This window comes from Loa loa, assembly GCF_000183805.2.
Source record: "Loa loa unplaced genomic scaffold supercont3.34, whole genome shotgun sequence".
Lineage (NCBI taxonomy): Eukaryota > Metazoa > Nematoda > Chromadorea > Rhabditida > Onchocercidae > Loa > Loa loa.
Genome location: NW_018108214.1, coordinates 93,512 through 115,177, shown reverse-complemented (window position 1 = coordinate 115,177; position 21,666 = coordinate 93,512). Strand labels below are relative to the sequence as shown.

Sequence of the window (21,666 nt, the reverse complement as noted above, 5' to 3'; positions counted from 1 at the left end):
TATATATATATATATATATATATATATATATATATATATATATATAATTTAGAATCTATTTTCATCATATTCTATAAAATTCATGAAAAGAGATCAAGCATTCTTCGGATGCGCTAAAAACAAACATTTGAGGCATACCTAAATAAAACTTCATTGTAAGTTGGGGATTTTGCGTCACAGTTTTTCAATGTTTTGCGTTAGTTTTTTCTTTATTTTTTTTTTTTGCCAATGTTTCCCAAGTATTTTTTTTGCGTTTACTTTTTCTTTGTTAGTGTTTTTCAAGTAATTTTTTTAACTGATTTTTATTCCTAGGTGGCATCATCTCAACAACAGCAACAACAACCCATTTTGTTACCTAAAGTAGAACCAAGATCAAAAATAGGACAGCAGTTACAAACGGCTGATGGCGGAGTGGTAACAGTTACTGCAAGAGGTGTGGCACCGGTAGCTGGTGTGATTAAGAAGGATGTTAATGTCAGAACAAGTAACTTTTATCACTCTTCAGTTAGACTATCATTATATCACATTATCTTGATTGGAAGCAGTGTTTGTAAGATAATATGTCCATGTGCCTTTGCAATCTATCGGGGACGATTACTTCATGTTATTCTCATCTCTAGATGATGGAGGTACGGTCACAATGATCATTGATCCGACAACTTTTTACCAGCACGGGTCACAAAAAATGTAAGTGTTTAGAAATCATCCATACCAACTATAGGTACGTTTTTTTCCCCTATTTTTCTTTTTTTTTTTTTGATTCTAATTTTTGATTTTGCGCCGGACTTTTCATAAATCACATGACTTTGCTGTAGACTTTTCTGAAAATTTAGGTTGAATTTTAGATCGATGTTTTCTTACGCAGTTGTTGAGCTTTACAAATTGTGAAATTTAACTTTGCAAAAATTCCCTAATCGACTTCGGGAAATGGCCTGTTTACTTATAGGTATCGGTTAGTAAATGTATCAGAGTTGAATACCGATGCAGTATCCTCGAATAACGGCATGTCAACAGTTTGTGGTGAATTAAAAGTAGTGGGTGTTCCACAACGTAGAAAACGTGTTGCTGCGGTTAGTGTGCAAGGAATGTCAAGTGGTCGTGGACAGTTAGGAGACGAAGTTGTTCTGGATGATGGAATTTCCGAAAAAACTGTTACCATTGATCAAGGTTCGAAATTATGTGTTATGCCAGAAGAATTTAGGTCACGTAATCATTTATTTATTAAATTTAACTTTTGCTTTTTTATGGAACGTGATAAATGGGCTTCAGGGACGATACCGGGGAATGAGAAGATAGTTTTGGATCAACGTCCTACTACTGCAGTTGCAGGAGGCACAAATATAGTCTTGGGTCATAGTGTACAACAGCAGGTTTGTTAATTCTTTTGATATCTTTGGCAGTTTTTTCTTTTTTTGATCTTGAATCGACTTTGCGAAATTCGAGTCTATTTTGAAAAGCAAGCATTTTTGAAAATCATAATTTTCTTTTACAGATGCATCAGCAGCAGGCTCCGAACAGCTCGCATTCACATCCCGGAATTTCCGTTTCACCGCAACGTGCGACCGTATTGGCAACATCTCATGCTGCTCAGATGGGCATGTTATGACTTATAATATTGGGTAGCATTACCTATAGATACAATTCTGCAGAAGCTTGCAACAATCTGCGAAAGATGCTCATTGTCTTTCGCTTCATTCCTGTCGATTTAAAGAAGAGCAACGTGAAATTCATTTAATTCCAGGATTACAGCAAACTTCCTCGATACCGCTGCGACAACAGGCTGGGCATCGATTCGTGACACAAGCTGTTTCAGTGGAGCATCCACACTATGCCATATTACCAAGCCAGTCATTGCATGAAGAACATGATGCTAATCTTGCATTTGCCAATTCAATAGCTAATTATTTGTCTAGATTAAATGAAGATGAGGTGAGCTATCATACTAAATCGGGCCATTAAAAAAACATTGCTTTTTTAGACTCTTATTTGATTGCGTTTCAGCTGAAATCCTGTCCCAGGAATCAGGAATTTCTGCCAGCTATATGTAATTGATTGGGCGGTGCCCAAAGATTTTGGAATGTGGAGAAAATCCTTGCCCAAACTTTGATTAGGCTGTTTGATAGGAATTAATGTTAATTCAGTTCTCCTATACCACTTGTACTTTTTAGAAGGCAGTGGCGAAAATGAATATTCAGCGGATACTTATGGATGCACGATTTGGTTTAGGTGCTTGCGCACGAATGATTCATGATGAAGAATTGAATGAAGCTGCTGCTGCAGCTGTGGTGAGCACCGCTTCCCATGATGTTGTTTCGACACGACAGCACGGTAATGGCACATCACGTCGGCTAAATTTACCGTAGCAAAGATTAAATTTTTCGAAACTTTTTCCTGTAAAATGTAATTCTAATTAGATTTGCATGGTTTTATAAAGGATGTAGCAAAAACAGATGAAAACCTGAAGGGATCGGAATTTGTTGTTTTTTTTTTTTTTTGTCGGCAAGAGTCTAGGTTTAGGAAGTCTGAAATTTAAGGAATCAAATTGAATGATGATTAATAGTATTTTTGCTTTGTGACTGAACACTATTGCTATTTTCTCAGGGTTAATTTGGAATATCTTACTTTAAGCTATGATATAAATGTTTTAAGAGGCAGTATAAACTGATGTAAGTTTGCTTCTTTGTCTATATTTGAATCTGCCATCCGTACCATGGGTGCCCCTTACGCAGAACTTGAGAATAAACAAATAAACTTATTTATTCTTTACAATTTTTCTTCGTGAAATCACTTTTTTATGATTCCACAATGATTCCAATAAGCTGAGATCATAATTCTTCAAATTTATGAGTATTCGAATGAGAAGGATACAACGAAATCATCTTAATCGATTGAATCATCTTAGAAATTCTATAGATTTTTTTAATTTAAACTTACTATTTTGCAGCGTAAGTGGTGCAAATTGGTACTTATATCACGTAAATGTTTCCATGTTGCTATTTTTTTTTTTTGTTCTGTATAACCTCGTGCAGACCGTTAAATAAGTTTGATCTCATGTTTGCTTTTCTGTAAGTTGTACATTCTTGATGATTATTTGCAGCTTTTCTTCCGAGGTTCCATATTTATATGATGATTATCATGTTCCCTTTTTGCCAGGATATTAATGGGATATCCCAGATTCTAATTTTCTCCGAAACCAGTATCCCCCGCAATTTTTTGAGGGTCTCTAAATTCTGAGGTATTTTTGTTCCTTAGGATTTTTTAGAAGTGGTTGACTTTTCAGATACGCATGAAAGACGTAATTCCTGAATCATCCGCGAACAGTAGAATACGAACTTTGGGGACTACCAGAAAATCACTTTAGAGAAACTTAAAACTCGAAAATACTGTACTTTACCTTATATCTCGTTTTATTTCCTATGCCTCTTCAGTTTATTTAGAAATCTGCGACACTGCCTTGTTTTTGCTTTATAGACATGTCATATTTGTTGCTATTTTGCTTGCAGCAATTGTACAGTGTTTTGGAATGATTGCTCCCCCATTTAAATAATTCTCGGCAATTGTTTTAACTATTTAGTCCATCTTTCAAGCCATTCCAGAAATCTTTTTGAAGAACTAATTCTGGTTCCTTAACAGTATGCTGAATGCTGAACCCCACAGTCTACCAGGGCCAGAACTTACTGTGCTTTTTTTTTGCTCATCCTTTTCCGATCTTGTTCTTTACGAGAAATCAAGAAATTGAATAAGCAAGCAATTCTACCTTTCTTTGGGAGGATTAACTGCCCAAAGGAACGCCTACTTGTTCATTATGACGAAGTCGAAACATCCGTAAAGCTTTTTGCAATTTGCTAAGACAATTCCTTTCCTTTTTTTGCTTTCTTTGCACTTCTTTTGCATTTTTGAGCTATAAATATGTGGTATATTTACTGAGGCGCAGTAGGAGTATGTAGAAAGTCTGTTCCTTCTGCGTTGTTTTGTAGAATTTTTCTGTTGTGCTCCATATTCATTCAGTTATTTTTTTCTAATCTTAGATTGGATTGTTTCACCATTTATCTCTTTGTTAAGATGCACAAATGGCGTATAGATAGTTATTTCATCAGGGAATCTTAATAGTGTTGGTTGGAAGTTTCAATCGTTGGGAAAACTCAGTGAGAGTATTTATGTAGACGCAATAAGCTATATATTTTTCATCTAGGTGCATCCTAACACGGAACTCTTCCTGTTGGATAATATAACTGTAAAGTATTTCATGTGTTTTTTTCTATCTGTACACAGTGCCAAAGGTATCGCATCTCACTGCGATTATGTAACGTATTTTGAAATAATTACGAATTTAAAGTCTTTCATTTTCTTCCAATCTTCTTGCTGGTTATTACAGTCGAGTACACTTCGCTATTTATTGTTAAACACGCGACGTTAACTTGGGATTTGTAGGCTATTCTTAATTATCTAGGAACAGAATCCCTCTCAACGTTATGGAAGACAAACGTTGTAGAAAGGTGGACTTACGATGTGTGGTGGAAATTTCTGTGCCTAATACATATTAAATTCCGTATCTTAACCTCTCATATTACTTCATGTTAATTTGTTTACATATTTCTGGTCTAAGCTTTTTCAACAGCCTTTTGAGGAAAGTGTATATCAAAAAGCAATTGTCTTCCAAAACCTGGTGCCAGAACTCTATACTCTCAGTTTACGTAGGAGAGCTAGTGCAGCAGTTATACAAAGAGGAATCACTAATATATTTTTCATAATAAGTAAGGTGAGGTGGTCCGCTAATATTGATTTGAATGCTGTCAAGTACCGCTATTGTTATAGTCCTTATAATAGTTATCTTCTCGTGGTGGGAGTTCTGCTTCACAAGTTTCTAAGTAGCAATGAGTAACAACTGGGTTTTTCAAGAGTGTTGTGGATCGATATTTCTGACTTCCAAGATGTCCAGGATCGACCTGTTTGCTGGAATGATTTTGGACTTTCAATATTTTTTGGTAGTTTTGTGTTCAGCATAGCTGTGCGCACACACTAAATAGTAGTGAGAACTACGTGTGCACTTAAATTGAGGGAACGATATAATTTGGGGAGTACATGTAATATTTTGTCAACTGGGAATCGAGGATTTGTATTTTCTCAATTGGTTTGAAGATTTTCCAAATTGCTCTGTATAGAGCACTGAAGAGATTGGTTATCCTTTGAATCTTAAATTAGTGTTAGCCATTAGCCAATTTTTGCTTTTATTGGCATTCTGCATCGCCCCATTGGTTGTCCTGTGAAGACTTTTCCGTCTTATTGTTTTGTTGTATAGATGGCTGGTATATTTATTTGCAGTCATCGCCCCATTGGTTGTCCTGTGAAGACTTTTCCGTCTTATTGTTTTGTTGTATAGATGGCTGGTATATTTATTTGCAGTATTATTTGTAATTTTATCCCTAATAACAGTATCAATTTACAGAAAGCAAAGATGGCAGGTGCGTTATGTAAATGGGTGCACACCGGTCATCGATTGCGTACTTCATCATCATCAGTATTTGGTGGGATTGTGCAGTTTGTCAGCCAAAAACGGACAATTGTTAAAAAGAGTAAATTAAAACTTGATCCAGACACTTATCCAAAACCGTGGCCCTATAAGGAGAAGGGGTATGCCCTTTTTTTGGCAAACATAGGTTTATCCACATATTTGTTCAGTAAAAGGATTGTTGTTTAGCAGCAGTCATTCGAGAGGCATCATTGTCTTCATGATTAGATGAAATTAGGTGGGAGATCGTATCTGTCTGATTTGAGATTTTTCTCATTCAGATACCGATGGCAGCACGTTCTTGTTGATCGGACGCTGAAGAGATTTCATGAAAATTCGAAATTGATAGTGGTTGAAGGAAATATCGGTTCGAACAAGGTAATTTGTAATGAAGGAAGATGATATAAGCAGGGTTTTAGTTGATTGTGATCACCCTTAGTCTGTTCCCTAAAATCAGATTGTCGTATCATGTTGTGGAAGTTATAGCAGCTGCTTAGAGTTGGATTTTTACATGATGTATTTTTGAAGTGAAGACGTGATGAGTTAGGATCTCAAAAATTTAATGATTAAAGGACGAAAGTAATCTGATAGTTCACATCTAACTTGTTCCGCGTACCTTGTACATGACTATCAAAGACTGCAATAATGAATGAACTGAAGTCTTGCGGTTTTTGATCTTCCATAAGCTGCTATATTTGATCCTTATTTTCTTACTTTTTAAAAGTATTTTCTTTTAATTACTTGTTTGTTTTTTCTTTTTCATATTCTGTCTAGAGCATGAGTATGGCAGTGTGCATCAGTGGGATTTTTTCCAGGATTTACGCCATTTAAGTTATTTAAGGGGCAAAATTAGTTCCAAAAAGAAATTCATGACACAAGTAAACAGTTGTTTGGGATTTTCAAAAGAAGGAGAAAAAATGAAAAATATCAAAGAAACTCGTAATTTTATTTTGGATAATTCCATCGTCATATCGTACATGACTTTATTTTAGTCAGATATGGCTCGGTCACTTGCGGATCGATTAGGTTTTTATTTTATTCCGGAATTTCAAATGGATGAAGTTCTGATAGATCGGTTTGGTAACGATTACAGAAATTACTATCATTTGGTTTGGCTTGTTACTTATTGTCCAAAAAAAATCAGTTCTTGTAAATTATTTCGACAAATATTTGGATAAGTAGTCATTTGTGTGGAATCACATGTTAGTTTGGAATGTATTATGATGTCTAGCTTAGAGAAGATAATGGATTTCTTCTGATATTCTCATGGTTAAACTCTTTGCTAAAGTTTTCTTTACATATGGGAAAAGTTTTACCTTTGGTAATAAATGAAGAGCAATGGTAGTGATTTTCTTTTCCTGTTCCACTCATTCTTTTTTAATTGTTTTGAATTATAGTTTCCAAAATCCTTCCGTCTGTTCGACATGAATATGTTCTACAAGGATCCTTTTAATGACGAGACAGCAAAGATGCGTGATCGTATTCTTAGATGCAAGTTCGACCAGTATTTGAACGCTGTAGCGCATGTTATGAATACTGGTATGAATTTATCTTGTTTTGAATGACTTGAATGAAATATTAAAAACTTCGAATTTTGATTCTTTACTTCATACTTTCAGCAGATTCTGCTGCAATAGATGTCATATCTTCATTTTGCTATTGCTCCAAACCCATATTTCAGTGCACTCAAAATATGAAATGAAATTATTTCAATCTTGAATTGTATCATTCGTAATCTAATGTTGTTGATACTGTTTTATGGAAAGATAATTGAGGGAAATCTCTCAGTATAGCAAAGCTCAGAAAATTCATTGTTTTCTCTAGTTTTTATAAACATTATATGTTCAGGGAAAGCTAGTGGTATCCATCTCATTCTATTAAAGTATTTTCAGAGAGATGATAATATAGTTATCATCTCTCTGAAAATGCTTTAATAGAACAAAGTATGGTAGAATAAATTATTGCCAAAAATTTATAATACGCTCAATGATTTTACTGTTTTAATTGCTCTACGATATTTGATTTTCAGGTCAAGGTGTCGTTTTGGAGCGTACTCCGCATACTGACTTTATTTTCGCTAACGCATGTCGTGTTAAAAATTACATTGGACCAGAATGTAAGCAAATTCATTATTGCATATGGTGGTTCAGATCATTTATTTAACATTCCTTTTATTTGTAATTTATTTTACGTTCTCTAAGTTCCCACTTACAGTTTTGTGTGTGTTACATTTAACAGCACATACGCATTTTTTTAACGTTTTCCAATGAAACGAAAGAGGTAAAGAGAAAAATACTTAAAATTCAGTGATTCATGAAATGTCTCCAATTAATCTGTTGAAGTAATTTCTATGTCATACTTTTTAGATTTTACCTATTATTACATCGAGCGCAAGAATATGATACCAAATTGCCGCTTCTGGCCACATCTGGTCATTTATTTAGATGTGCCGGTCGATAAATGCTTGGAGAACATTCGTCAGAAGGGCAGTGTCTTGTTTTTTTTTTTAAATTATGAGTGAATAACTTCTGAATTCTTTTTTATAGTGTTATGTTGTTTACAGGACGCAGCTGCCTAGAAATGATTGTTATGTACTTATAAATAAATGACACACTTATTTGTATTTTAATTTCAGACAGACAAAATTGCAGTTGTCGATCGGACCTATTTGCAAACAATCGAGGATTCATATAAAGATGCCTTGAAAGAATTTAGGTTCATTTGCATTTTTCTTGAGTGCAAAATAAAATCAGCTTGTGGAATAGCTGAGATCTACTGAGATACGTTAACAAGAATGTCGTGAGATTTTCAAATCTTTGTTAATTCTTGTTGGCAGCACATAATCTGACTGTCATTATAGGAAGCATTCCGAAATTTTGGTTTACGACTGGACAACGCCTGGAAATGTGGATAATGTTGTGGAAGATATTGAAGATATGGATTTTGATTTCTTTGAGCATCACAAAAGCGACGTTTTTGGAACTTGGGAAAATGGAAAAAACGAACTAGACTACTCTATTGCACGAAATTTGTACACTTTTTCCCTTTTTCTTTTTCTTTTTTTTTTTTAATTGTGTGGATGAACTATGAGCAGCACTGATATCGTTTAATGGTGATGCAATTTGAGAGTTTGGTGGTGCGGATCCCTCTGTTTTGCTGATATCATGTACCCGGCATCATTATCCCTCCCATAATACTTTTCTAGTAATCGGTTACCCAATGTTTTCAATACGGTATTCAAAATTCGGATACCTGTGTAATTAATTTATTTTATCTAATAAAGAGCATATAGGGATTGCGTCTCGACCCTATTTTTCTATTAATGAAATAAAACATAGTGATTGGTTGGAGTACCACTGAAATAATGATCACAATGAAATAAAAATCAAATAAAAACTGAAAAATTATGGAAAGCTTTCAGTGTAACGGACAAAAGAGAGGCACATGCGTTAGCATTTTTGGGTCTTCCTGAGCATGAATGTGGCGAGTTATATCAAAGTCCTCGAGAACTTGGTCGCTATATTCAGTGTATTCATAATGAGGTTAACATTTTTTTCGCTTGTACTTGAAAGTTTTTTAAATGATTTTATTTCACTTGTAACTAGATTGTTTTTTATTTGTATAGCCACTTCCATGGCTGTTGATTGGATAAAAGTCCTTCTTTCTTTGTTTCTTTTTCTCTCAGTTCTTCGTAACTATGGTTTATCATCAGAACGCTCTCAGAGTTTATCTATTCTACTTGCTGTTCTGTATCGCTCATTAATTTGGACAGATTTTATTTTCAGATTCTAAAAACACCATATGTTTATTCGGCAATCAAGAATAAAGGCGATAAGTTTGGTTGGTTCAGCAAAATAAGCACATTCACGAAAGGGGAACCATGGTAAGCTGTTTATATCTTTGTTGCACCTATGATTTATACAATGATTTATACAAATTTAATAATGAATGACAAGCAGGGAAATGAAAGCAAGCATAATGCCATCCTCGGTTTTCTCGATTTTTCCATATATGTCAGTGTACTGGGTTTTAAAATTTTTCCTTGTTCTGAACTTTCATCAAAATTCCAAACAATTTCTGAGTTTTATGTAAATTTCAGGTTTCAGTATTATTACAAGGACGCATATCTAGAAGATCTTGTTGGTGTCCAAGAAGTAATCTCCGATCCAACACATCAGAGTTACTATAATCAGATTCATAATGAACACTAAGTTTTTCATGAATGTGTATAAGTTCACACTATCTCTCTCATTTGTAGAATTTTAGTTTACCGGATGATTTAAATATGTGATATCGTGTACAAAATTGAAGTATGACGAAGTGATGAAAACTTATCTAAAGTGTAAAGCAAATTAATTGATTAAATATAAAATCTGAATATGGGAATAAATAATATAGTATTCTGGTGTTTTGCAAAATGATCAGGGTTTTTTAACTGAAGAACAACCTCATATTCAAGAATATATAGAAAGTCTTGAAAGAAGGAAATCAGATTTTTGAAATACTAATTGTTCTTTCGTGCTGTTTTTGTAGAATCCTTACGTTCTCGTCTTTTTTGGTTTGATACTGCCAAGCTTTTTTCCGTATAGTAACTGTATGGCTTTCAGTTTAGATTTATTTGGTTGCACTTAAGTATGAAGTTATTCTTCAATTTGATTGGCATTTTTTAGGATGCATTACCTATGTATTCGGATAATTTGTTTTTTGGTAAAATTACCAAAGTTTTTGTCATGTTTTAGAAATCTTGCCATTATATAGTAATATGGTGTAACAAGGATGCATGCTCATCCACATCGATGTACTTGAATCTACCTGTAGAAGCATAAAGTGTCGTCATAGGTTTAAAAGATTCAAGGAACCGTGAATTATGCAGGATGTATCGAACGAAGTTTCAACCTAATAGTGTTATGGTACTGACGTGTAGAGGACACGACTTGTTTCAATGATACGACTTCTTATTGACAAGTAGATAAGTGACGTAGAAGCTGTACCATTTCTGCTCTTTACCGAGATGCGTTACTGAGCAATACATTTTGCGTCAGTAGAATGAAATGCCCGTTTAGAGGGCCAGTTGTTGTTCATTGGAAGACAAAGCGGCTGATACCATTTCGTACATCTTGCCTTTATATGGGTTAACAAAAAAGTAGCTGCAGGTAATCCAGTAGAAATCGACTTGTAAATTCGGCTTACTTTTCGTCCAAACATTTAAATTATTTAAGCTTCTAGATGAAGTAAAAACCAATGTATCCCTCACCTCCGACAAAGGTTCGTCGCTTTCAATTCATTTGGGTTTGCCGGACAAAGCGGGAAACTGAGTCACTCCGTCTATATCAAATGGAATTTTTAAAACCAAAACTTTGATCTAATACGAATAGTAATGTGGTAATTGCATTTCGAATCATCGTTAGGGACAAGAAGACTTAACTACTTTTTCCAAGATTTCTGTAATTTTTCCTGGAAATTCAAGTACAAATATTTCCTGATAAGCGAGCAAGCCTTTCAAAGGGTAGAGGCAGATTTAGGTTGAATTTAAAGAAAGGATAATGACTTACTAGAAATATAGTCAAATTTCGCTTGTGGTCAGCAATTATTCACAAGTCCACAAGACCTATATAAACTGGTGAAAGATAAGGTTTTGTCTCGTTTTTCCTTTTGAGTGTCCTTAATTGCAGTCATTTTGTAAATTTATCACCTTAATTGGCGAAATAAAAAAAAACTACCTTATGTTATGTGCTCTAATAGTTACGTTGAATAGCATTACAGTTTTTTAAATGTTAACAACTTCGCAATCCCTAATTTTTAATAATTTAAATTAAGAATTAATTATTTTCACATCCCGAAAGCTGTAAATGTCAAAAATGACAAATGACCATTAATTAAGCAATCACTTCCTGGATTGTTCGAAGTAATGCAGTTTTAAAATGCAAGAAACATTGTCTACCTTGAGTACTAATATCTTGATGGATAAAAGTTAGTTTTATTTCTCTGACAAAATGGTGCAAAAAACTGAAAGAAATTAGAAGAAATATTAATTTCATCCCATCGAACAAAAATTTGCATACAAATTTACAAAAAATAGTTTTATAAATGTTCAAAGCTGGAAAAAATTCGTCATTCGAAATGGTGCAATCCTTTTATTCTGGCTCAGATGTGGAAGCCAACAAAGCGAATGCACCGTAATTGAGTTCTTTCAATTCTTGATTAACCACTATTGTTCCTTAAATTAGCTGAAATGCCAATTCCTTAAATTAGCTGAAATGCCAATCTTGCCAATTAGCTGAAATTATGCAAATGCAGATTAGGCTCAATGGTAAGATGATGATACTACCATCATCTTTGGGTGTAGTCTACTTGTATAAGATTTTGATGAGTCTTTAGTACTTTAAGATTCAAAACTTAGGGGAAATTAGCTTTGAGGTTTGTTGGTGGGAATCCCACTTGGCTTCATTTGGTCGTATCGATACATGCGATTTCGGCCCTTGGTTTATGCGTCTTCATGGTGTTGGGCTATGTTGCTAGTATCATCCCAATGGCACTTGTTGTTCTCTTCATCTTCCAAACGTTTATGGCTATTCTTGGTCTTGCAGCAATTGAACAAAATCGTCAAGGTCTATCTATTATTTTCTAAAATTGGCCAATATATTATGTTTTCTGCTAGGCAGTCAACCGATTCACATAGATTAACTGATCGTCTCTAATATATAGTATACCAATCTAGATATTGATTAAGTTACCTAAGATACAATCGTTTGAATTAAATGCCGCTTGAAGATTATCGTTCATTATATGTAACTGTAAATGCCGTAACTACCGGGTCAGCCAGTATTTGGTCAGTTTTTCTCTTCATAAGGATGAAGGAGCACCTTATATATGCACCTATTGTACTTCTTATCATCGCGCTTTTCTCGGTTCGTTTCTCGTGTTTGGAAAATTGTTGAATTCGAGATTGTTAAATTTTCTAAAAATCGTTGAATTTTTTTCACTTGATTTTGAAACACGAACTGATAAGGAGTTATAAAAAAGTTACCCTTATTTCGAAGTCTGCGTTATTTCTACTACCCCAAAGTTTATCTAACTCTTTCATAGGTTTGACCACTAATACCATTGTTCAGTTTTACCGTACAATTATTTGTAAATTGCTTTTTACTCTGCTAAACTATTCTTTTTTATTTGATATATTTCTGAGTGTTCAATCAAAACGTGAAAACACAATGTACATTACGCTGTATTGTTGAGTTTTTTTCTTTTTTTTTCTTTTTTTACAGCTGGTTGCAACAATTTTGTTGATATTTTTCGCTGATAAAAGAACACCGCAATGTCTTGGAAAAGTGATATGTCTGGATCTTTTCCCCTTTGTTAAATTACTGCGTGACACAAGCAAAATGTCGAAGACGACAAACACGAAAAGTGAACCTTTCGAGATTATGAATTTGGTTAAACTTCATTTTCACGTTGACCTTTAGTTTTTTCCACCATCTCAATATGATATCATATCAATAGTGCAATTATAGTTCGATTAAAAATGAGAAGGAATGAGGCGCAGAGTGGCAGGAAAACCTCAATGATATAGCAATATGATCCTGTAGTAAGTTGCTGCGCATATGCTAATTGCTTTCATTTATTTTTCGATGGCAAAAAATCTGATGGTGTGCAAGAAACAGAAACAATGGGAGAGAGCTCCGCGCAACCGGTACAAATGAAAGAAGTGAATTCCGTGCAACTAATAGGAACGAAGGAAATGAATTCCGTGCAATCAGTAGGAATGAAGGAAGTGAATTCCAATGAATCGCTGAATGGTTCGATGAAATCCGTTGCAGTAAGTAACTTTGGCTAAAATTTTTGGAACACCAAGTCCCATCTATCTTGGCAAGGGAAAAGTGGCTTTAAGAAGCAACGTCCTGAATATCGAGAATAAATTTGGTGGTTTAATCAAAGAAGGTTCAATTTACCCAAAAATAAATTTCTATTTCTAGTCACAAGATCAACAAAAGAACAGCTCGAAAGAGAAAACTGACACTAGTGTAACTGAAAGCGCACAGCAACAACAAAGTATATCTGAAATAAGAAATGAAGAATGTCCCAAAGAGTCAAGGACAGCAGCCGGTGCGGAAGGAGATGTTGGTGGGAGTTCACCTGAACTTCAACAAAGAAACCTTCGCTATTTTGAATTTGGATTAAATACACGGCAAATAATGAATGAATTTTCTAGAAAAGATGAAATTATTAAAATTGTCGTTCTTATGATTAAATTGATAATGGAGTGGTTGAATCAATATTTGTGGATTAAGATCTTTTCAGTGGAAGAAAACACAATGGAAGTTGTTCGACTGGAAGAAACAAGTAATGAAACAAAAAATAGTGGGATACTGTCATACATGAGGCATCCATCAGAGGTATCTTCAGTTCCTCTGACACATTGATCGTCGCAAATCTAGCCTAAAACATTCTTCCAGGGACACTGCCTCATGATTGGTAGTAATTGGCGTGAATTTGGTCCCGTACCAGTTTTGAACGCTGGTCGAACTGGCCGTGTTCGCTTACGCAACAGACTATTCATCAAGAAGTGTCGCAACAAGTAGGCCTTTCCTGATTTCTAATAAAATAAGCTCAGGCGAACCTGGACAAGCATGAAAATCTTCAAATTTTCTTCAAATCTTGAAACTGTTTGTCAAACAGTTCAATATTTTAGGAAAAAAATGCGCAAAATTATCCCAAAATTTTCTTCACTGGAAAAGAATATATTCGAGCACTGCCCACAGAATAACGCCGAGAGCAAAATTTGAAAAGGTAATTCATTCACCAATAACATTTAAATGAGTAACTGAGACATTAGCAGTTAATCGGTGCAGCATTTTCCTCTTCATCACATAATTAGTCATTGTTTTTTTATCTTTGGCTTAACTGTCATTTGATTTCAGGAAGAAACTTTGTGGAGAAAGGTCCTTGTAACTATCACCTGAATCAGTAGCTATCTCCATGATCCACTCCTTGTTATATTAATATTTTCATATTTCTCCTAATAATGCTGTTCCTCTCGTTTATTTAGGCCAATAAAATGATCAGACTGGATAAATCACTTACTTTTGCTGCTAATGTTGACCTTCTTTGGTGACATTGCAGTGACTACGGTAATGAGCGAAAGGAAAAAAAGAGAATGCAGTAAAAATCTGAGGGAATTTGTTTCAAAAGGTAAAATAGATAGAAGACAACAGAACATTCGACCGATATGTAACACATCAGATATTAGGGGTAAGTGCTAGGAAATGGAAATGTCACTCGAACTTGGTGGAACGATAATTTCATAGTGACGATCAGAGTTGCTCAAAGACACATTAGGAATACGCGGCAGTTTTAATTGCTGAAGTTATGTTTGGGGCAGAGACGACTGGGGGCAAGAGTTTTGAGTACTAGATTGTACTGAGGTATTTGGTTGAAAGTCCGTTTCTACTAGTAATATTAGGAACATCAAATAATTCTTAGAACGACATGACGAATAGTGATAATGTCTTGATTGTACTGTCTCGTTGTTGCTTTGGTAACTTTGGCTTTCACACATTTCCGTTCGGTTTATTTCAGCCCATCTTAATTTAATTAGTCTAATTTATTCCATTTTATTTCGTCATTCTGCTAGGTAGTAGTTAGTGGCACGCATTCAAGTGATCCATATCTTCGGCCTGAATAGGAATAATTTTGAGTTTTCTTTCCAGAATTAGGTCAACTTTGGTGATGCGTTATCGATAGAAAAAAAACAGCAAATCGAGAACTGAAATGGCGGACAATACCACCGCTCAAGCGTCGACGTCACTTTCCTTCTTTAGTGATAGCTTCATCATAAAAAGGGGCAAAAAACCACTTCGTTCTATGGAATTCATTTTGGATTTAGAAGATGAAAACAGTCGTTTGCAACTTGAGGTCCTTTTCGTTATTTTATTAGTAATACAGTAAAGGGGAGTGACATGATTGTAGTTTATAAAGCTTATACGCGACCAAGTTGTATTTTTAGGGCTTTCTGTACTGGCATCAGTACTAAAGGTTTTGCTTAAGTTTCAAATTTTTCCTACCGGGATATAGCAAGAGTTAGTTACAGAAAGACATCAAACTTCTTGGTGGTAAAGTTTTGGAATCGCTTAACGGTGATGATGAAAAGCCTTTTTGTATCGTTACTGATCATCCACATGCACGGTATTTGGAAAGAGTAACAAAATCGAAAAGAATTACATCCGAAGTGAGCTATATTCTGTAATCGATTCTTCGGGATGCTTCAGTTTCTGTTATTTTTGAAGAAATTACTTGCTCTGTAGGTACTGAAAACATTATTGCTTCTTGTCAAAGCTATAAACTCTCACCGATCGTGCAGTACCTTCGCTGCATCACTGATAAATTGCATTTTTTTTTCGGTTGTCAAAAACTTCATGACAATAAAGCATGTGTAATACTGATTTCATGGAAACACTGTTAACCTTTATGCTTGTACCTGTGCCTTTTAGTACTGCAGTGCTTTGCCAGTATTACTCCGAGTTGCTTTGCAAAATGGTGTCCGTGTTCGAACATATACTTCTTTTCTTCAAATCTTATCGAATGTGAAAAATCGCGTTAAATTAAATCAGAAGGCGAAATTGGCGCCTGTAAAATCGAAATTGGAAAAACAGGTATGTTGTTTCAGAACGTTTCAGAGATGTTTTGGAAGATATTTGCGTATTCTATTAAGAATTGGAAGCAGCACATATTTCTTAATTGTTTGCTTTGATGTAAAGAAGCAGAACGACTGAGCAGTAGTGAATATTCGCTGCATGTCATATTTTGAATTTTCTGCAAGCTCTTTAGATGCGGATGAATCATAGGACAAAAATTATGTTAAATTATTTATTTTTCGTTTAATCCATCTGCATGTTAAGATGAAGGTTTTTAAAACCTTTTTAAAACTCTTTGGCAATCATTATTTGGTGTTTCCTTATCATTCGATACTAACAAATCGTTGTCTTTTTTATTCCATGATGGAACACGTGGTCTTAATAATAAGATGGGAAAGGCAAAAGAAATATAAAGTTTCAGTTGCTTCGTTTTTATAGTAAGAGACTGTGTGAAGTCATAACATCATCAAATCCCATTATTTTGTTCAAATTATAGGATAGTTTGGTGCCTTGTTCGTTCTAATCTCTCATTTTACAGAAAAGCATACGCAAATTAACACCGCCATTCATCAAATTTGAAGATAATAGCCTACAGTATGCGCCTTCCTGGAAAGAGTATGGAATACCTTCTAATTTTCGGCCGATTTACGTTGGTGAAGCAGCTGGAAGGTCGATATTTCACAAAGCTTCTCCAGAATACCTAAAGCGAAAGTACTGTTTTTGTGTATATTATAGATTCTAATTCTTTATTTTTTCTTCTCTTTCTTCTTTTCCACAAATTATTTTCTTTAAGAAGCTATTCAATTCGATAGGTGGGTAATGGAACGGCGATATAAACTAAACATGATTTTTGATTTTATTTTTTAATACTTCGGCTAATTTTACGTCTCTTTATTGTTCTGTCTTGAGAAATTACATGTTATATACTATGAGCTGATCTTTCCAGGAAGGAGACGAAAATTTCGAAGCCTCGAGCAAAAAGTCGAGTTGGACCTGGATTTTGTGATATTTGCACACGTGACTGCCAAGATTTGCAACTGGTTCGTTTATTTTGTTTTATTTGTTTTTTTTTTTTTTTTTTTGTCCTAACTCTTTCATAACCTTGAAGCAGTCAATGTACTTCCATCGTTTCCTTCCTCATTTATAAGGTTCACGTAAAGGAATGAAGCTTAAATATTTGGTGCATCACTTCTTAGTTATTGAAATAATATTTTCTAGATCAGCCAAGTGTTGTCATGACTAGTTCGAAAAATGAGAATATTAGATATGACGGTTGAAATTCCGTATTTGGTGATTCAAAAACAATTGCTAGGATGTGGGAGCATCAGTTGTCAGATATTTTAATTTCAGCATTTCTTGTGCAAAGAGCATCAGACACGTATCAGTATGCCTGGTTTCTATGATGAGGTTGACGCATTGTGCGGTTCGTTTGTAAAAGAAATCGTTGTGCCAAATAAAAGACTTCGGAAACGATTGACACCGGAACCGCTTTCATTGCCATCACTTCCCTGATTATATGCTTCCTCTTCGAACATCTGATAGTATTGGTTATTTTTAAACGGGTTATTTGCCAATGCGTTCGGGAATTTCTTTAAGATTCTAGCATTTTTGAATGTTATCTTGTTTTTGTTCTTCGTAAAATTAAGTAAGAATTTGATTAGAGTTTTGCAAATTTTCAATGGAAAACTATGGTGTATTTTGAAGCAAATGTTTTTATTAAATTTAATGAAGTTCTCTTGCGTTTCTGTTTTCCATCTAGCCTCAAAAAACTGGAGTTTTTTTTCCAATTTGTTTATTAAATATTATCATTACTTTACTCCAAGCGAAATTTAATGATATATTTATCTCTCACACAACTGTGATTTACTTAACGTTTCCCAATCAGCGAAATCCTATTTCCGAATTTTTACATCTCATTTTTCTTCATTCATCATTTTTTATTACATCTCTTTCCTCCTCTTTTGAATTTTACCCATTGCTAAGGTGCTTCTTGTTGTTATCTTTCATTTTCTTCTTAAGAGACTCTGTTTATTTTCAGTCGAACCACTCTTTAAATACGTACACGTACAAATGATTATGCCTTCTTGACCTTAAATTCTCATAACATTTTTTGGCTTGTCATTATTTTGCAAAATTATTTTCCTCTTCAGAATAGTTAGAATACTTGATTTCTAAATTAACGCTTATTAATGAAATGACCTATTCATCTTTATTAATAGGCGTTAATTAGTTGCTGAATTTGTAAGGTCACTGCGAGTGACTGCTTTGGTAAACGCCTTTAATTTCACAGTAACGGTGTTTCTCATATACTGAACCTTGAATTGTATGCTACATTTTGAAGTAATGCTTAAGGTGGCTGACGAATGTTGCTAGTATAGTAACTATTGGACAGTACTAGCAACTTTGTAGATACAATTTCGCTACCAGAGGTCCACATATTTCTACTTACTATAACACAGGCCCGTGTTCCGCTCTCGCCTTCCAAGTGACGGATTTCGCTTCACAAATTTTTGTTTGAAATCTCCAGTTTCCGGTTTGATAACCGTGATACTTTGTGTAGGTAACTCGTACGGTACTTGTGGGGTCTTGGAGCGGTTCACAAACTCATCGAGCATTACGGCGCTAGGCGAGACTTTACTACAAAGCACTATATCCGCCTCTGTTTATCTCGCATTATTCCTGGATCTTTCCCGACAAAAATGAATAAAGGTCTAGAAGGTGTATCAATAATGCAAATATCAATTCAATTCATTTGCAGTGAACTACTAATAACGACCAAATGTTGGTAGAGTTTACTAGTTTATTCAGGGATTTGAATTTATAAACCAGTGTGAAGATCAACAAGGATTACAGTAAAATGATACATACGAATACTGGGAGGACTGAGAATGAGATGCGTTCAACAGAATGTTTTGCCCGATACAGACGTATCTCCCTTGTCAAACAATCAGTTCCGAAAACTTCGAAAAAAATTGGTTGAACGGTGAATTCGAGCACAAACAGGCGTTTCGAGTGTTTGGTGCTCAGAGCCGGTATTTCATATCGATATATTCTTCATGAATTATTTAGGATATAAGGGAACCTGTACAAAACAATACAAAGCATGTGAATTTCGTTCTCAACGAAGTACAAATTTTTACGGCAATTAGAAGGAAAAGTGCTTGAGAATTAGCTGAAAGTACAGCGACCAGATATTAGTATAAAACTGGTAACTTTATGCAGTTAAAGTATGAAATAAATTTTGGAATCACTTGCAAGAGGCAACGGAGTTCGAGTGCTAAAAACTTCTATTAACTCTAGTGGACAAAGAAGTGGCATGAAGAAATGAATAACAATATAAAAGCAAGAAAACATACACTTCATACCTTTTTCAAAATTTAGCATCCAGCACAACAAGACACGTGACTGTGCAGAGGACTAAAATGTAGAGTGAAAAAGTGGGACAGGATAGAGGCATGTAAACGGATGAAATTAACAAAACATCTTCAGAATCAACAAATATATTAATTTAAAACGAAATTCATTCATGCAGGGAAGGCATTTTTGGAACGTTCATAACAGTAAAAAGTAAGCATCGAGGAGTTAAAAATCAACAATCAGGAATACATATTGTTATTCCGCTAACAACAACAAGAAAATTGCCTATGCAAATAAGAATTTCGGTATTAGATGAACAAAAATTAGTGAAAATCTGATTAATAAGCCAACAAAAGTTGATAAATGACAAGTCAATAAGGACTGGAGAACGTATTTCATAGAAAGCAAATAGTGATTAGAAAACTGCAATGAAAAACGAAGCATTACTGAATCTACGTAAGCAAGTGATAAATCAAAGCGCATCAATTCATTGGCATTAACATGATGATAACAAACAATAAGTAGCACAAATAACTGTCCCAAACTTCTTGAACTGTCATTATTTCATGGAATTAAAAATTTAAGCCACAATAATAATTAACATCAGACTGCTCCAAGAATGAGGGATGAAGCTTTCTGAATATCTTCTTTCAGGAAATGCCTGAACAGTGAGCGGGGAATCTGGAAGTCCTGGAATGATAGAAATTGGAGGACCAATAATTGCATAACAGCAGTAAGTCTGAAAATTCAAGTCTGATGTACGAAGGTAAATAACGTAGCAGGGTTTTATCTCTCTCAATTTGGGACTAATTTTTGAGCAGAAATTTAGATCAGACTCATTTAAAATTTTCAAAGATTTCTAGAATTTTGAAAATGAAATCCTATAAGAATCAAATTAATCTTCCCATGTAAACTCCCCCTTTGAAGTCGAAAAAAAAGCGAAAAAAGAAGTTTCAACAACATTAAAGCATAACTGCACAGGATCAAAACCGAATGGAAAAAGAAATATTATTTACAAGAGCTGATAGTGCTGATAATACAAGCGCTGATGTTCTCCATGACTGAGATCAGATGTGCTGGTTATAGCAATACGGTGGTAATAAATAATCAGCAACGACAATCAATAACTGGTAATAATGAACAATACAAACTTTATCATAAGTGCGAGAACTCTCCAAATACTTCCCTATCACTATGATTTCTGATAAAATTTCTGATAAGCATTGATTTCTGATAAGCATTACTGGCAAGACATGATTTTCTATCATATGCAGAGTTATTTACAACATAAAGCTAAAAACAGATTCATATTTCTATGTTAGCTCACATAAATTCTGCCAGAAAATCTTGCAAGAGAAGTCCCTTATCAGATATATTCTTTCATGAAGGAAAAACAAGACACTAGTGATCTTTGACTTCATGGATATATGAAGCAGTTTCTGGAATCTAAATATATCCAACTTATTAAAACAGAGGATAGCAAGACAGAACTAAACAATAAGAGGTGGATTTGAAAGCGATATTTCCGTTGTTTCAAATCCAAATACTGAAACATGTATTAGACAGAGTATACGTTACAATTACTTCAATATTCAGGAAGAAATTTGACAAACTAAAATAGCTCTAATATTTGGCTGCAAAGGAAGACCACGATGCCAATCGTTTCACCTCCGACCATATTGCTGGCGAAACTGAATGGACATCATGCAGGAAGCATAATCGGTATGCTGTGTCGAGAAGAAAATATAATAACTATTCAACATAAGAGATCTGTTCATTTTCGATCTGTCACTTCTGATGTCCCTGACGCCATCCACACTTGCCCGAGTCAAAGAACCTAGATCATTCATACTGGTTGTTCGCTGCTCTTATTGATTTGTTCCTATGATGACGACGATAACAGTGTTACCGAGTGCACAAGACGCGGATTTTTCAAACGCTTCAAACGTTTCGAGTAATTATATCGCAACTGTTTCCATCTTTTCAAGTAGAATTTATGTAGTGTCACTCCAGACTGACCAATCGGTGACTCATCCTCGTTAAAAGTTCGACAATTTTCGAAAATCTGTTCTAAGTCTTCGATAAAACTTTCCTGCGTTATGTATCTGAAACCAGTACAGAAAATATAGCACTATTCAAAATGAGATTATTTGTCGTGAAAACGAAGCC

General features: G+C 34.6%; 8 protein-coding genes across 9 annotated transcripts in view; 6 read left to right on the top strand and 2 right to left on the bottom strand.

The window, feature by feature from the left end:
• The window catches only part of LOAG_17012, a gene marked incomplete at its 5' end in the record, with an annotated part of 7,618 nt that extends 3,924 nt beyond the window's left edge, over positions 1 to 3,694 (top strand). Inside the window, 8 exons of one of the 2 annotated variants that reach the window (XM_020449671.1) lie at positions 313 to 484; positions 621 to 687; positions 947 to 1,167; positions 1,270 to 1,370; positions 1,493 to 1,595; positions 1,742 to 1,929; positions 2,169 to 2,328; positions 3,281 to 3,694. In XM_020449671.1, coding sequence (XP_020306758.1) covers positions 313 to 484; positions 621 to 687; positions 947 to 1,167; positions 1,270 to 1,370; positions 1,493 to 1,595; positions 1,742 to 1,929; positions 2,169 to 2,328; positions 3,281 to 3,306 — 1,038 coding nt within the window. In that variant the 3' untranslated portion in view covers positions 3,307 to 3,694. Of the gene's footprint in view, positions 1 to 312; positions 485 to 620; positions 688 to 946; positions 1,168 to 1,269; positions 1,371 to 1,492; positions 1,596 to 1,741; positions 1,930 to 2,168; positions 2,384 to 3,280 lie in introns of those variants that run through there. The other variant, XM_020449670.1, reaches the window with a different exon arrangement.
• A 1,742-nt stretch (positions 3,695 to 5,436) lies between these two features.
• On the top strand, positions 5,437 to 9,932 carry LOAG_05118 (deoxynucleoside kinase). Its single transcript, XM_003140655.2, has 11 exons — positions 5,437 to 5,631; positions 5,791 to 5,887; positions 6,502 to 6,618; positions 6,907 to 7,048; positions 7,539 to 7,625; positions 7,876 to 8,000; positions 8,145 to 8,224; positions 8,370 to 8,540; positions 8,931 to 9,051; positions 9,295 to 9,392; positions 9,609 to 9,932. Exons 1-11 carry the CDS (start codon positions 5,456 to 5,458, stop codon positions 9,718 to 9,720), a joined length of 1,326 nt encoding a protein of 441 aa, XP_003140703.1. The 5' UTR covers positions 5,437 to 5,455; the 3' UTR covers positions 9,721 to 9,932.
• A 1,664-nt stretch (positions 9,933 to 11,596) lies between these two features.
• Positions 11,597 to 12,972, top strand: LOAG_17011 (hypothetical protein; the record flags this gene model as incomplete). The annotated part of the gene is made up of 4 exons (XM_003140654.2): positions 11,597 to 11,685; positions 11,927 to 12,117; positions 12,281 to 12,417; positions 12,775 to 12,972. The coding sequence occupies 4 exons, from the start codon at positions 11,597 to 11,599 to the stop codon at positions 12,970 to 12,972; spliced, it is 615 nt and encodes a 204-aa protein (XP_003140702.2).
• Positions 12,973 to 13,175: 203 nt separating this feature from the next.
• LOAG_17010 (hypothetical protein) lies at positions 13,176 to 14,088 on the top strand (the record flags this gene model as incomplete). Its single annotated transcript, XM_020449669.1, has 4 exons — positions 13,176 to 13,325; positions 13,483 to 13,630; positions 13,808 to 13,902; positions 13,963 to 14,088. The coding sequence occupies 4 exons, from the start codon at positions 13,176 to 13,178 to the stop codon at positions 14,086 to 14,088; spliced, it is 519 nt and encodes a 172-aa protein (XP_020306757.1).
• A 1,122-nt stretch (positions 14,089 to 15,210) lies between these two features.
• On the top strand, positions 15,211 to 17,797 carry LOAG_05116 (hypothetical protein). Its single transcript, XM_020446770.1, has 6 exons — positions 15,211 to 15,421; positions 15,597 to 15,734; positions 15,997 to 16,158; positions 16,679 to 16,851; positions 17,087 to 17,180; positions 17,491 to 17,797. The coding sequence occupies exons 1-6, from the start codon at positions 15,278 to 15,280 to the stop codon at positions 17,650 to 17,652; spliced, it is 873 nt and encodes a 290-aa protein (XP_020302927.1). The 5' UTR covers positions 15,211 to 15,277; the 3' UTR covers positions 17,653 to 17,797.
• Positions 17,798 to 18,581: 784 nt separating this feature from the next.
• Positions 18,582 to 18,755, bottom strand: LOAG_05115 (hypothetical protein; the record flags this gene model as incomplete). The annotated part of the gene is made up of 1 exon (XM_003140652.1): positions 18,582 to 18,755. The coding sequence occupies one exon, from the start codon at positions 18,753 to 18,755 to the stop codon at positions 18,582 to 18,584; it is 174 nt and encodes a 57-aa protein (XP_003140700.1).
• A 292-nt stretch (positions 18,756 to 19,047) lies between these two features.
• On the top strand, positions 19,048 to 20,695 carry LOAG_05114 (hypothetical protein; the record flags this gene model as incomplete). The annotated part of the gene is made up of 2 exons (XM_003140651.1): positions 19,048 to 19,172; positions 20,479 to 20,695. The coding sequence occupies 2 exons, from the start codon at positions 19,048 to 19,050 to the stop codon at positions 20,693 to 20,695; spliced, it is 342 nt and encodes a 113-aa protein (XP_003140699.1).
• A 257-nt stretch (positions 20,696 to 20,952) lies between these two features.
• Positions 20,953 to 21,666, bottom strand: part of LOAG_17009 (bromodomain containing protein) — a gene marked incomplete at its 5' end in the record, with an annotated part of 13,413 nt that continues 12,699 nt past the window's right edge. Inside the window, one exon of the mRNA XM_020449668.1 lies at positions 20,953 to 21,602. Within this exon, the coding sequence (XP_020306756.1) occupies positions 21,380 to 21,602 (223 nt within the window). The 3' untranslated portion in view covers positions 20,953 to 21,379. The remainder of the gene's footprint in view (positions 21,603 to 21,666) is intronic.